Source organism: Pleurodeles waltl, chromosome 7, assembly GCF_031143425.1.
Source record: "Pleurodeles waltl isolate 20211129_DDA chromosome 7, aPleWal1.hap1.20221129, whole genome shotgun sequence".
In the NCBI taxonomy this organism is placed as follows: domain Eukaryota; kingdom Metazoa; phylum Chordata; class Amphibia; order Caudata; family Salamandridae; genus Pleurodeles; species Pleurodeles waltl.
In genome coordinates, this window is record NC_090446.1 from 1,371,093,828 (window position 1) to 1,371,109,951 (window position 16,124).

A 16,124-nucleotide genomic window follows, 5' to 3' on the forward strand; every position below is an offset into this window, starting at 1 on the left:
AGGTTACTTTTCAGACTTCCTATGTTTACGGGATCAGCCATTCTTTTTAAAATCACCTGTTTTGCTGTGTTTTTTTGAATGGGCTGACCCATATGTTTCCGCCAACACCGTTTGTGTTGCTAAAATGGGACCTTAATCTCGCTCTCACTTATCTGATGTGCACTTCCTTTGAACCCATACATAGCAGTGCTCGAAAAATTGTAAAAATGTTACTACAACTGCAGGTTGAGTAACTTAAATAATCTACTTGATCCTAGCAGTAATGCACTTGACCCGTAAACGGGTCTCAAATTGTGTGATCCTAGGCAAATAATTTACACAGTCGCCTTTTTCTTAATTCTCACATATGATTGCACCTTCAAATATGTGAGCTCAGCATTTCTGCAGTACAAAAAAATTATTTTGTTTGATTAAGTAGACTAATGTTTGCAGCATCCATCACAGGAATCTAGCCCACATACCCAGGAGGTCTAGCCCACATACCCTAGGGCTTCTTTTAGTTTACTAACAACATTACAATCAGGGCAGGTGTGTTTCTCAGTTTGTCAATTTTAATATATATATATTACTAAACCATAATGTGGTAACATATTGTCAACTACACACAGTAACTTTCCAGGAAATGTTCAAAACCCTCTCGACTAACCTGCAGCTTTGTTGATTAAACTATACAGTGTATTAACAATCTGTGAAAATTGGTTTTCAGAAAACATATAATTTGCCCATCAACATGTAAAGTATTCTGATTTGTTTTCATCCTATTAGAATATTTTTTCAGCACACAGAAATATAAAAAATATATTTTTAAATGTTTGGACAGTTAACTTAGTCATTTAAATGTTGTGTGTTAGGAAAACTCTGACACCCGATATCCTTTTATTTTCCATTATAAGCAGCAGGACACACAGTTCACCATACAAAGTCCTGGGGCTCTGCAGTCAGAAGGGAAATAATTGTAAGAAAAACTGACTTTTGACCTCTGCCTGTGAACACAGAGCAAATGTGACATGAGAACAAGATTTAAAGGTATCTTTTATTGCCCCTCCACTTTTCAACTGAACAGAACTCCTGTTCAGTGTCAACTCGCTTGAGATTCTACTCCCAAACTGGTGGGACAAAAGAAGCTGACAGAGGATGGCCTGGACGGAACATCAACAAGCATTGGTAAATGCAATGGTTTCGCCTATGTGATTAATAATAAGCTGGAAATCATTAAGAAACACTCCAGTTATAAAGAGTCTGTCTGTAAGTTAGTTCATAAAAGGTACACCATGAAGATCTACCTTGCAATTCACTTACAAACGCGTGCGGTTGGAATTTCAGATCATACAGAAGGAGATCTACCGCTCCTTACTACAGCAGAGGTGAGGATTAAAGGGCAAGAGACTGATCCAAAAAGAACAAGTGATTGACGGAATGCTGAACAATGTCAAACATTCACACCCTGGTTTTGGAAGAGACTGATCACCTGCGCAGTAGTGGCCCTGGAGCTCAGGCTTACAACACTACTGCAAAGAGAAACAGCAGAGCTTTGCACAAGCGCTGTGTAGGCGAAACGTAAAGACTATTTGCTTTATTTAAAACTTCATAAAGTCTCCTGCATCAGGAAGTCAGGCTCTGAGCAATACGTTGGCAAGACAACATACTCCCTGACTGGCTGTCAAGATACAGAGACAAAGAAGTGCATTTTCTCAGTCACAATGTTTGAGAGACAATTAAATCTAACCGCAGCGTCAAAGCAAACAACTCAATTATATGAGAGATGCATCCGTCCTTTTCACATGGGGGCATTCTGTGCGAAATGGCCTAGCTCGCTTCCGTGGCTGCATTTTAACAATGCAACCTAATGCTTCAAAAATCCATTTGACCGCACACATGTGCAAGAGGTGGAGAAGTTCTAGTTTGACCTGCAGACGCCTCATCAAGTACATGAGACATGGGCATGCATCCGATGCCCGCAAATGGTAAATACGCCCTGCATGGAATCACTGGGGCACCACAAGCTTCTCTGCTTGCCACAGGCTACTAAGCTGGCCGCTTCCACATCTGTGTGACCCTCAACCTGCAAGCTTTATGATCGAAATCTCGCAGGCAGCTGACTTGGTGTACGATTGCACACAAGGCACGCATGCTTGGCGTAGGGATTTCAGTTAACATAAAAGTGGCCATAGATGTAAGAAGTAGATCTGGCACAGAGGCAGTCATGCTGTATAGACCACTAGAGCTGTTGAAGATGTCGAGTTAAAACAAGTGTCGCCTCGCAACAAAACAAAGCACTAAAGTGGATGCCTTCTTTGGCCCCTTGGGGACTGGTCAGTGCGTGTTGCCCTTGGGGGACTGTGAGTGCTGAAACCAAAGAGAATGAACACAGTACTTGGGCTCCGGGATGCATATAACAGTAAACACACAAGGAACAAACATTGGTAAATGGAAAAAAAATAGTGTGACAGCCAAAAGAAACTCAGTAAAAGTAAGTGGCAAGTACAGGACCAATGAAAGCAAAGGTAAGCATAGGGGCGGGGTCTAAGCCCCCCTTAAGATTTATATTAAATAGAGTGATTTCACAAGGACAGTGCAAACGCTGTGCTGGCGAAACCTAATTAAAAATGACATTCATACAAAAAGAGCACCATGAGATATGTATATAGATCATTTGGGCAGCCAAGAGATTAAGGGTCAGATGTATCAAAGGGTTTTACCCATTCTGTGCCAATGGGAAAATACTTTGGTACATATGGCCCCAAATCCCTGCTGTCTGTTGACACCATCCATCAGTACTTGAGATTGGATAGTTTAGTGATATTAATTGATCGGCCTCAATGTTTTCTGCAAGAGCCAAGGTGGAGTACTGGGAAAACAATCAAACTTAAGTATTTAGAGGAAGTATAAATCATAAAAAGATTTGCTTAGGTAAATCTGTAGAGGGAGCTGCCTTAGCAATAGTGTGTAGCCGTCCATGGCTGCCTCCCATTTGCAGCCACAAACATGGTCTGGCCCTCACCTCACAATGGGGCACCAGCTAGTGGAGTGTTTATACTTGGGACTGGGCACAAGGTGACCTCCTGCCCCTGAAAACTATAGATCGGATGTGGACTCAAGAGCCATAGTACAGAGTCCGGGACTCTTCACCCGGTTCAGTAGGAGAGCTTGGCAAAGTGGTTTGGCTCCAAAGGTCCTCCGCAGGGACTCTGGTTGGGTCTAAACTGGGCCCTAGTCCTAGGGGCGTAGCTTAAAGGGGGGGGGGGGGGTGGGGTGTGACATGGCATTCTTGGCTTGGTAGTTGAGTCTGTGATCCCTTTGTTGGGTCTACTATCTCTTTGTGAGCCAAGAATGAAGGCTAAAACCATGACCTTTGATGTAAATGAGAGAGAGAGAGAGAGAGAGAGAGAGAGAGAGAGAGAGAGAGAGAGATACCCATCTTGTGACTATTTACAATTGTGAAACCAGGAAACCTGGAATCAACACCAGATTCCCTTCTTGTTCAAATTGTATGGCCCTAAGCACATATTATATTTCACAGAGCCTTCTTCTTTCTGTATGATCACATATGAGCACACTTTTAAATACTTGAGTGCTGTATAATAATATCTCATATTTGATACAATAAATTGTATTGTTGCTCCATCTATAATAATAATTCAAGCCATGTTTAGGGTCTACTTGACTACTGACTTGCCTCTTAGTTCAATAATGGCATTGTTATTGAGGCTGAGCCTAGAATGTTTAAAAAAAATATCACTTTTAATAAACGTCTGTCTATGCAGTGATACAACCTGATGTACTGAGGTGAAATGCTTCTGCATGTTAAAGAAGTACACTTTTTTGAATGTTGAGGCAATTGTCATATTTTTACATTAAATTTGTTGCACAGTATACATGGAAATATTTTCATTGCTCAGCTCAGGAACTGGCTGTTAGATCTAAAAAAACTTGCAATCCTGCCCATATGCACCAATTTGAAAACTATACCATCAAGGCTTCTTGTAGGACACATCAAGAAGAGTGTCTGCAATGAAAATGCATTTAAAATAAGGGATCCTAGAGCAGGGAATCCAGGCTGTTGTGTTGTACGTGACCGTAGTCATGAGTTCTCAGGAAGAGCTAGCTACCAGACTCAGGTTGGATGTAGCTTCAGTGCGGGTGTTTGGGGGTCCGACACCTCTCAAATGCATCCTTGGTTTGGTAGATGGGTTTGAGGGCCCTGAGTCCGGTCTGCTATGTCTGTGTCGCTTTTCTCATTGCTTTCAATCTACTAAGCGGTTTTAACCTGTTTTTTTTGGGACAGGGATCTTAAATGCATTTAGTGACCAATTTACCTGAAAAGTAGTAAATCTGCACTTTTCGAAGAACTCTTGAAGTAGTGCAAATTTACTACTTTTTGGAATTCACAAACATTGGCAGTAGTAAGCTTAAATTGTTTAACCAGTGGCAATTGCACAGGGTAGCATTTTTAACTCATTGTTTTTCGACACTGTGCCACTCTAAACAAATTTTTGCCTAATGAAGATCACTACTGACCCTGTTCCTCAGCGGAACAGTCCATCCTGAATCTTGGTCATCTCATTCTTTCACAAAGCAGCCCACTGCTTTTTTAGTTGGGAATTTTGAGATTCACTTCTCCCTCTCCCAAATGTCAGTAACCAAGCTCCACCTTGCCTAGTCACCACCACAGAGGAAAAAAGACCTCTTGAATTGCACTGCTTCTATGAGCGAAGCCTGAGAGTCCCTGCCGTTAGATTTTCTGTGCCCGAGCCAAGCTACCTTATTCGGCAGTGTTCCAGTGCTTATGAGCAGCCATAGGTGATATTCTAAATGGGAAGCTTGTAGGTCAACAAGGGAAGACTGAAATGCTGTGTAACTCAAATTAATTTGTCCGAAACCCAGCAGCAACTTCGAGGAGTGCCCTCGCTGCTTGGGCTTGCAAAGACAAACTGTAGCGACCAGCTCTGTTGATTCAGTGGCTGGGCACCTAGTGCTTCCCCAATGGCCCTTTTCATGGCAGAGGATGCAGCCTTTTAGCAAGGTTTGTGCTCGCAGCCAAGGCAGATGAGTCTTGACACACAGCGGTCAGGTGCCAGATTGTTGGCTGGATTAAAACTCTGAGCATTTCCAAGGTGACAAGAGGTCAGATCAGAGTTTGAGCATACCTACCAATTTACATGTTCATTGGTGTTCTCAAACTTCCAAGGCAAACCACACTTTAGTCTGCCCGCTTCCAACCCCCAGACTGAGATTTACTAATATAAATTTTGCCGAACTCATGTTCAAGAAATCTGCATTAGTAAATTAATTTATGCCTGCCAAGGATCCCTTTGTGAATTCCTGGCAAGCATGAAAAGTAACTTTAGCTGTAGATTTGTATTTATGGCTGAATTTACCTTAATGAATAGGGCCCTACATGTTTAGGGGTTGGAGTACAGTAGGATACATACATTCTTATTTAGCTAGACTTTTATAATGACAAACCACATAATTCTGATCAATTATTATTTGTGAAACTGATACATGAATTTGAACATGTGTCTCTTGCTTTTTTAGATCTGAAATACTGAAGAAAATCAAATCAATAAATGTGAGGTTCCAGGATAACCTGCTGGCCAGTGTGTGTGGCAGGGGATTCTTTGTGACAATTTTGTGTCCAGTGTCCTTATTTTTATTACTGGTCCTAGTCAGGGCAACCCCTATTCAGGAATATGAACCCTCACCAAACTTGGTAGCATGTTTCATCACCGTGTTCAGCTCCACACTAGGAGAGCAGGACAATGCCCAGTGGGTCCCTTTTTACTGAGAAATATTTTATGTGCCTGTATTTAATGATTGTGTGTTGATGGATGTTTCATGGTGATATGTGAAGTTACTGTGAATATTAAATTGACTAAGAATTCCCACATGCAACTGTTTTATTCAGTGGGGATTCATATCAAGACTTTATAAAAGAGTAAAAATAACAAAAAGAGGACCAATTGAACATTAGAATATTATGCTCAATTTGGTTAGAGAAAAAATTTGAATGACACCACCACAGACAAATGGATGAAGTGTGGCAAAGAATATATATTAGTAACTAAGTCGTATACCTAATTTTAGTCAAATAAAAAGGTTTTGTCTAATACAGATCTAATAAAAAAAACATCCGTATGCCATTGGTTGTTAGCCTTTTGCTTTCGAGAAAGAAAGAGCGAAGGAAGGAAAGAAAGCAGGAAAGAAAGAGAAAGAAAGCAAGAAAGTAGGAAAGAAACAAGGGAAGGAAGGAATGCAAAAAGGAAGAAGAAAAAGGAAGCCTAGAAAGAAAGACAAAATTCAAGCAAGAAAGAACAAAGTATTGAAAAATAGAAAGAAGCAAAGAAGAAACAAAACAAGTAAAAAGATAGAAAGGAAAGGAGAAAGGAGTGAGAAAGAGAAATCAAGGCAGAAGGCAAGAAAGAGAAAGAGAGAGAAAGAAAGCTAGGCAGAAGCCAGTAAAGTAAAAAGAAATAATAAAATCAAAGAAAGAAGGAATAAAAGAAAGGAAACAGAAATTAAAACAAATGACAAAGAAAACTATATAGAAAAAGAAAGAAGGAATGAAAAAAGAGAAAGAAGGGATGAAAGAACGAGGAAAAGGAAGAAGGAAATGAAAGAAATAAGGCAATAATAAAAGAAAGAAAGAACAATATAGAGTGAAAGAAAGTACGACAGACAGTAAAAAATATAGATTTTACTATTTTTTTAAGTCTTGGCATGAATCCCCAAGGCAGCAGGCAACAAAGGACGGAAGGAATAAAAAGGCAAGAAAGAAGAAAAGAAGCAAAGAGAATAAAGAATTAAAGAAGGAATGAAAGAAAGACAAAAAATATATAGAGAGAAAGAAAGATAGAAGTCTGAAAAAATAATAGGAGAAAGAAAGCAAGACAGAAGATATGAAAAAGTAAAGAAAGAAGGAATGGAAAAAAGAACAATAAAGAGAGAAAGAAAGCAACAAAGAAGGAAAGAATGAATGAAAAAATTAAAGAAAGAGCAAAAACATAAAAGAAAGAAGGATACAGGGAGTGATAGGAAAAAAGGAAAGAAAGGAAGATAAGGAAAGAAAGCAAGACAGAGTGCAAGAAAAACAGAGAGAAAAAAGAAGGCAAGACAGAAGGCAAGAAAGAAAGAAAGATAAGGAAAGCTAGAGAGAAGGAAAGCAAAATAGAAGGCAAAAGAGGAAGAAGGAATAAAGGCAAGAAATAAGAAAAGGAATCAAAAGAAAGAGAAGGAAAGAAGGAATGAAAGACAGAAAGAAAGATAGAGAGAAAGCAAGACAAGGCAATAAAGATGGAGAGAGGAAGAAGGCATGTCAGAAAGCAAGAAAGAATGACAGGAAGAGAAAAGAAAGAGAGAAAGAAAGCAGGGCAGAAGGAGTAAAAAAGACAAGAAAGAAGCAAAGAAAAATGAAAAAAGGAAATTAGGAATGAAATGGATAAAGAGAGAGAGAGAGAAAGAAAGCAGGGCAGAAGGCAAAGAAAGATAGAGAGAAAGAAAGCAAGATAGAAGTCAAGACAGATAATAAGAAAGATGGAAGACAAGACAGAAAGTATGAAAAAAGGAAAGAAAGAAGGAAATAAAGAAAGGAATGAAAACAAATAAAATTAAGAAAGAAAGCGAAAAATAAAAAGAGAGAAAACAAGACAGAAGGCAAGAAAGAAATCATGAAAGAAAGATAAAGAATGAAAGAAAGCAAGACAGAAGGCAAGAAAGAAAGAAAGATAAGGAAAGCTAGAGAGAAGGAAAGCAAAATAGAAGGCAAAAGAGGAAGAAGGAATAAAGGCAAGAAATAAGAAAAGGAATCAAAAGAAAGAGAAGGAAAGAAGGAATGAAAGACAGAAAGAAAGATAGAGAGAAAGCAAGACAAGGCAATAAAGATGGAGAGAGGAAGAAGGCATGTCAGAAAGCAAGAAAGAATGACAGGAAGAGAAAAGAAAGAGAGAAAGAAAGCAGGGCAGAAGGAGTAAAAAAGACAAGAAAGAAGCAAAGAAAAATGAAAAAAGGAAATTAGGAATGAAATGGATAAAGAGAGAGAGAGAGAAAGAAAGCAGGGCAGAAGGCAAACAAAGATAGAGAGAAAGAAAGCAAGATAGAAGTCAAGACAGATAATAAGAAAGATGGAAGACAAGACAGAAAGTATGAAAAAAGGAAAGAAAGAAGGAAATAAAGAAAGGAATGAAAACAAATAAAATTAAGAAAGAAAGCGAAAAATAAAAAGAGAGAAAACAAGACAGAAGGCAAGAAAGAAATCATGAAAGAAAGATAAAGAATGAAAGAAAGCAAGACCAGTCAAGAGAGAAAGAGTGAAAGAAACCAAGACAAAAGAGAAGAAGGACGAAAGATACAAAAAAGGAAAGAAAGAAGGAATTAAATTAAAAAAAATAAAGGGAGAGAAAGAAATCACAACAGTAAGCAGGAAGGAAGGAAAAAATGAAAGAAGGAAAGACAGAAGGAATAAAAAATGAAAGAATGAATGAAAAAAGGAAGGAAAGAATAAATGAAAGAAAGAAAGAAAGTAAGAATAAAACAAGTATAACGAGTTTATTAAAGAACCATTGATGAAATTGACTCCAGAATAAACATGTTCTGAAGAACTGTCTGCTTATGAATTAAAATGTATCATGTTAAAACTTTCTATGGCTTAATATAGCACAGTTGTAAATGGAAAAAAACTGTTATGCGGAAAATTCCTTTTGGAGTGTTCTTTGTTTATTAGAGGAAGACAGATAAACAAAGAACTTTCCCAAAAGGAATATACATCAGCATTGGTCGGAGACAGGAAGTGACCTATGCTCACATCTGGTATAAAGCGTCCTGCTGTTACATCAGACTCTAAAAGCAAAGGCAACATCAAAGTATTAAATTAAAAACATTGTCCCAGCTCAGAACTACTGTTTCTGCAGATGTGCTCCTTTTGAAAGAGGAAAATGCAGTCACTCGAAGTGAAGTTATCAAGTGGCTGAAGTGGGCTGACCCAGAGCCCCGCCCCATGCTGTACTGTTAAGAAGCAAAACGTGAGTGACATACCAACAGTCCAATGGATGAAGAAATCTGGCTGAAAGACCCTTTAAATAAGTATAATGTACATGTATTAAAAAAAATAAAAGGGCTTGGCTAACACCAGCTCTAAAAAGCATTTCACAGTTACTGAAATTCCTGTACCAGCACTCCTCGATGGGGTAGTTCACAGCTGGGATGATGGTGGCATTTCCTAACATATACAGCCAATCATTCCTTGATGGCATTGGTGTATAGTGGAGCTGACAATGGTTACGTTGCTAACGGCAGCCATGCTAAGCCGTTTCTCATGCTGCCCAACTCAAAGGTTATATCATATACAAGGAAGACAATAAAACCCCACCTAGTGTGTGAGGTTTGGCGACTATCTTTAAAGAACGGCAAAATGCAGCAAGAAGTACATTGCCAAAGGATATTGAAGACCAGAATCCTTAAAGTATACTAGAAATGTCAGAGGAGTGGAAAAACTTTGTTAATACAGAAACAGCAGTCATTTTTTTTGAAGTTCAGATATTTTCAAAGTTTGATGTTAATTGAGTGATTACTCACATAGAAGATGGCTGTCACTTCCTGCTTTTCCTTCAGACTACCACTCCAGATAAAGGATGTTGTTGACACAAATGTACATGCAATGAAGGCCTGTGGGAAGACTGAAAGGTGCAGTACTACATCGACCCTGCACAGTGTCCTGTGGGTTCAGTTTGTATGGTGGTCATCTCTGCTTGGTCATAAACCCTTTGATTAATATGAGCGTTTTGACGTTCTTTTCTAAATGTTTATTTTGTGCAGTCACTGTGCAGGTACCGTCCTGCTTTCTCCAACCTCACCAATTGTGCTGCACTCAAGTGGTTACCAAACGTCTGTCCTGTGATTCACATTGTTAACAGACAAAAGGCTGAATTTAGCGGTTCATTGCTCCACTATATATGCTAACTGTGAATTGGCTTTGCCAATGCTTGTTTTAACTTTTTATTTAAAGGAAAAATGTTCTGGAGAGACTCCTAAAGCTATATTTAGCCCAGGCCTGAAAAGAGTTTCCATAAGTCATAAGTCATCAATGGAAGAATACAACTGATCAAATCAGAACACTGTGAGACCGAAATGCTTATGAGTGTCAACACAAGAATAGAGAGGAAAGCCACTGAATCAAGACATCTACGATAAACAACAAAGCCATCTAGACATGGGCTGTCACAAATCCCACTCTAAGTATAAGTTATATACTGGAACCCATAGGGCTGCAAACACACAGGTGAAGGTGTTTGAAGATAAGAACTTAAAAAGGTGTTTGTAACAGAAGGGCATAGTATGGTGTTTGTGTTTTGTTATGGTAGACTGGTTGCTAGTATGTCTGAAATCACAATGGGAAGAGAGGTACTTTCTAACTGGGTTGTGACTGGGGGCAGATTCACATCATGTAAAATGGTGAAAGGTATGTGGTTAAATGCTGTAATTGAAGTTACTGAGTCTTTTAGTGATAGAAATCATGAATGTTTGTTTTATTGAACATTGGATACAAACAGTGTTGGCAAGAGTGGAAGCGTAATAATGGCAAGTTAGTGTTTTGGGATGTAGCATTGAACACGGATTAAATACAGTGACAAATCTGTTTAACATTGACATCCAGTGGCTTCAGTCCAACACTGGACACTAACTAGGTACAGTTCCAGTTTGAAGTGATCTCATATTGTGCTGGCAGAACTAATGAGCTTCTGATATCTTTTCTTCTAGGTATTCACCACTTGGGATTGCCTGCTTGATATGTGGAAAGATTGCCGCCATCAAAGACCTCGAAGTAGTGGCAAGGCAACTTGGAATGTACATGGTGACAGTAATAGTGGGCCTCGTCATTCATGGTGGCATGGTCTTGCCTCTCATTTTCTTCTCCATCACAAGGAAAAACCCCTACAAGTTCTATGGAGGCATTTTTCAAGCATGGATCACTGCTCTCGGCACAGCTTCAAGGCAAGTGATCTAAATATTTATTTTTTATTTTTTAATGTCTACTGCTGCCTTTTCATTCCCATTGGTGGTAAATAATGCAGAATAACCCTTTAACTGCCTCTGGTCCTTGATCCACCATTACCCAGGTTATAGATTATCGTCCACCCTTAGTGTGAATATATTCATGTGATGCAGTTGAAGATGACTATCCAGCCTAGGTTATTGTGCTGAGGAGGGGAACTCGCATCATCTTAGTGTGTAGACGTGGACACAAGAACTATATTGAGACTTTATGTATTTTTGGTTATGATTATTTGTAAAATTGTTGCTTTCCCTTTAAACTTTTTACCTGACAATTTCCACCCCTCCTTAAATTCTAGTGCTGTCACCCTTTGTAGTTTCCTCTTTTTGCTTCTTTCCTGTTTTACTAGAACATTTGATTACCATTGGTTGGCATAATATTGTGTCATGGATCTGTTCTGTGCAAGGTCGCATCTCTGCTTTATTTGTGCGATCATATATTCTTCTAAAAATCACACATAAAGGCAATTATGCATTTGTAATATATACATTCATAAGTACATTTCTCCAATACAATATTTTGTATTGTTATAAGCTTAACCAAATGTTTGCAGTTTCTCACCTCTCCTTTGAGTTTATCTATACCCAATTCCCCCATGCACAGCTGTTCGTACAGAGCTTTCTGGTTTGACCAAACGCTCCTCTACATTGCCACTGTCGGATTGTGCATATGATACACTTGCAAAGCCCTACACACACTGTTGGACATGGCTCTTCTTAGGGAAAAATCCAGAAACTTTCCGCTTTTTTCCCCTGCCCATGCTGTTCCCCCCTTGCTGGACTTTAGGATTCTGGACACTTCCCTGCTGTCTAGCAGTGGGGAAGTGAGTCTCCCGCCCTACCTGTAGTAGGAAGAGGCAGGGGGAGGACTCGGTGGGACGGTGAAAAGATATACTAGAGACCTGGGGGGAGTGGGTGACCCTGGTTGCCAGGAGAAGTATGGGCACCTACGCTGCCCCTGTTGGCAACACCCTTAGCCACATCCATGGTCTGAGGGAGTACGCCTTAGGACACCTGTGCTCATGATGAGTATCCTACAAAGGGGAGCCACACCTGAGTGGGCCGTACCCCGTCCCAAGAGGGACCTGATAGAGAGGTCAGAGGGCAAGGTCGAGCCAGATGGGTGCTTTGCCCAGATAGGGAAGGCTTCTTAAAATGGGGCCCCCTACTGGAGGGAAGCCAGCCGGGACCCCAGGGGACGATCTGGATCCCAGGTAAGTGGCCGTGGTCCATATGCCCCTACCCTCTGTGTAGACAGAAGGGTAAGGTGCAAGCGTGGGTGCTCCCCGAATGTGGAGACTACACTGACCCACATTTGAGGCCCTGGGCCCTGCTGCCCTTGGGTAGACACCGGTAAGGCATTCACCCGTGTCTAGTTACAGTGGGGGGAACTCCCTACATGATGGCAGAGGCCCAGTCACTGCATAAACTGTATCAGGCACCATACGGCCAAGAGCCTAGGGCTCAGAACCCTTTCCCTCTCACAATGCAGAGTGAAAACGCACATGCCATCTATATGGGTTGACACTGGCCCTGATGCTGAGGTATGAGGTTAGCAGAGCCAGGTATGGACGGAAGTTAGCCTCTCCAACCCCAGGCGTGCCTGATCAAGGCCCGGCGGAGTGGTTCGTATGGGAGGGTGCGCATATCCAGCGTGACCAAGGTGCGCACATTCACGCCTGAGTATTTTCTAATGGGAACATATCCTTTGGGCTCAGGCTAACCAAGGTACACGAGGACCATGTTGATGGCCGTAGCCGAAGTGTCACCTATGTTAGCAGGGGGCGCGTTTGCCAGGGCATGCATGCCCGGGAAGTGCCGAACACCCACACATGTTTGCACTACCCATGAGAGTTGCTCTACCCATACAGTAATATGAGAACCCAAGACTTATTAAGTTTGGTTGCACTATTGGATTGCAGGGGAGCAACCTCATACTGTTTGGTATTGTTGTACTTGGGATGACACACCCTTGATATCAGTAGTTTTCTCATCACTGCCCAAGAAGTGCCACTTCGGGGAAGTGGGCATTTTTAGGTCCGGACTGGTTCTGATGCCCTATAAATTAGGATTCATTCCATCGGTCCAGGGAGTAGAGAACATCTGCGCATTCTCCAGATGACCGCTAGAAAACGTGCCCATCCAGAACGACATATCCCTGCCATTTGTGGCCTGGTCAAATAGATGGGGAGAGAGGTTGTGACACTTGGTCTCCTGGAGCCACAGCTGGCACCCATAAGGATACAGATCTGCATTCCAGGATCCCAGGGCAGACTGGCAAGAAATTTAGGGGAGATATCTGTGGTTCAAAGGAATACTCTTTGAACCACCCCCAGCTTCAAAGCATTCACCTAATATAACAAGCATTTGCACTGCAATAGGGTCTCGCATTTCTCCGAATTACAGCTATTAGCAGTTGTAAACTCCCAACCAGATTTTTCTTGCCACAATGAATAGAAAAAAACAGCGTGATCGCCTTGCTACAGTTCACTCGTAGTGAAACCTATCGGCAAATGTGCAATTATCTACATAACCGGCAAAAGTGCAATTAACTATGTAACAGGGTCGATGTTATGCAAAGCGCTCGTCTTCTGCCAACCGAGATCGCGCTGCGAACAAAAGATAAAAAGTGTTCCACAAACCTGACGGGAAACAGCGAGCCTTGCATGTTTTCAGTATTTGCTGCGCTTGAGGAGGGCTGACCACCGAAAAAGGCATGACGTATGCGTGCCTTCCACTAATGAAAGCAAGCAAATTTTAACAGGCAAGCCCACGGACCAATGAAAGACACTGACGTGACATGGACGGGGCTCCAAGCCCTTTTCTAACTCCTAAAGTGTTTCGGAAGCGAAACGTATGCGCAAGCGCATGCGACGCTGGCTCGACCCTAAAAAGGGGTACTCAGTGTCTGCAATGCAGAGTACCACCTACGGATACGCAGGACCAGTGCAGCTGGACTGTGTTGGCGCATGGGCAGAGGAATCTGGATGCCCAGGAGGATAACTGTCCAAGGGGGAATCCACACACCCTTCCAGAATAAGAGACTGACCTGTGGCTGATTGCCTGCTGCAGTGTAGCATCCTGGTAGTGCCTCTCCAAGGGCAGGTTGGCTTGCCCCCTATTTGCGACCTCGGGTTTATGATGAGGTCTCAGGGACATCAAGGACCTCCAGAGAGGGACTTACATCATAATATGTAATATCTGGAGAGCAGCGTCCTCTGTTGCTAGTACACTGTGCCGGATTCCACCTGGCAGGAGAAGTGTGTGTGTGACCTAAGGAAGAAGTCTGGAGACCGGGTGCATCAGATGCTGGGTAGCAAAGTACTACTAGAATGTCATAGAGTGATGTGGCGCAGAGTTGCGTGTCATACAGTGGTGTCGCATAGAGTGGCTTGGCTTGGAGTGTTGTGGAGGGAGTAGTGTTGTAAAGTGGAAGGGTGTAAAATGTTATAGAGTGGGGTGGCTCAGAGTGCCATAGAGTTAAAAGGCATAAAGCATAGTGGAGTGGTATAGAGGGGAGTAAAGTACCATGGAGTGGCCTAGAGGGAGTTGCAGAGTGGAGTGGCGTAGAGGGAATCGCATAGAGTGGAGTAGAATATCGTAAAGTGGTGTGAAGTGGAGTGGATTGTCATACAGTGAAGTGTCATAGAGTGGAATGACATAGAGTGGAGTAGAGTATCATGGAGTGACATAACGTAGAGTAGAGGATTAGAGAGTAGTACTGTGTCATAGAATAGAATGGAGTAAAGTGGCATGGATTAGCGTAGAGGGAGTTACGTAAAGCATCGCAGAGTGGAGTAAAGTGTGATAGAGTGGAATAGAGTTTGATTGAGTCGGGTGTCATAAAGTGGAGAATCGTGGAGTGTAATGTTGTAGCGTGGCCGAGAGTGAAGTGCCGTATAGTACAGTGGTGCAGAGTAGATTGGCATAGTGTGGTGGTGTAGAGTACATCAGTTTTGAGTAAAGTGATGTAGACAGCATTGGCGTAGAGTGCAGTAGATTAGAGTAGAGTGCAGTGGCGTAGAGTAGTGAAGAGTAGAATGCCACAGAGTGCAGTGGTGCTGAGTGCAGTTGGCTAGAGTGCATTGGTGCATGGTAAAGTGAAGTGATGCATGGTAGAGGTGTTGTTGTGAAGCTACTTCAGCTATTACACAGGCACATTATTTTAGCCCCGAGCTGCAGCTTGTGCCATTTCACTCTGCGGCATACATTTTTATTTTTCTGCATTTGTTAGCCGAAGCCTTATTTTAGTGGAGATGTTTTTATTATTTTCAGTTTGACCTTTACATAGACTTCTGTTACTCTTTTCTCCACACAACATTCTCACGCTGTGCTCTATCCAAGGTTGTATGTGATAAGTTACAACTTAGTGCAGTTACAAAGCATTCATCATGTCCCCAAACCTTATACACAGAAATATACATGTTGTCACATCAGGACAGTTTTCTCAACACCAGATGTTTTATTATAAACACTTCACTGCCCCCTACACAATAAAGGGGAATTCCATCCAGTTGCCATCGTACACTCCACGTGACCTGACGCAGTTTCTCCCTCCATGTGGGAGAATTGGCAGTAGACCAACAGACCTCTTCTTTACCTACAATCACAGGTATGGGATAGGACTTTACGGGGCCAGGCCTGATTGGCAGGTTAGGCCTCACACTGCCATGCTCTTGTATGGAATATTAGTAGTGAAGGTCAGTATTTCAGAACCATTGTTGTGACAGTATGTTGGGACTTTTCCTATGTTTAATTTTCCTTGTCACTGCCTTGCTTTTTTATGTTTTATCATCCTCATAATCACAATAAATGCCATTTTACTAATAATGCAGTTGATTAAATAAAACCTATTGAACCTTGTCCTGCTTCTGTTTTGCCTTTGTGTGTAGGAGACATATATGACTGAGAGAAAGGGGTAAGATCTGTTCCACCACAATTTCCCTGAGAAAATGCAGATGACCTGCTAAGGACTTCCACAAATCACCTTTTACTTTTGTGTACTGGTGAGGTGCTGCTAGCTGGCCGGAAGTGTTAGGCCGACAGTTGTCACACGGCTCAGGATCAGACTCAGTCCC

The 16,124-nt window shown here is 41.6% G+C and overlaps 1 protein-coding gene across 2 annotated transcripts in view; it reads left to right on the forward strand.

Annotated features, from left to right (window-relative positions):
* The window catches only part of LOC138246326 (excitatory amino acid transporter 2-like), a 1,049,947-nt gene that overhangs the window by 705,951 nt on the left and 327,872 nt on the right, over positions 1–16,124 (forward strand). For both annotated transcript variants that reach the window (XM_069200834.1, XM_069200835.1), the window contains exon 7: positions 10,753–10,986. In XM_069200834.1, the coding sequence (XP_069056935.1) occupies positions 10,753–10,986 (234 nt within the window). The remainder of the gene's footprint in view (positions 1–10,752; positions 10,987–16,124) is intronic.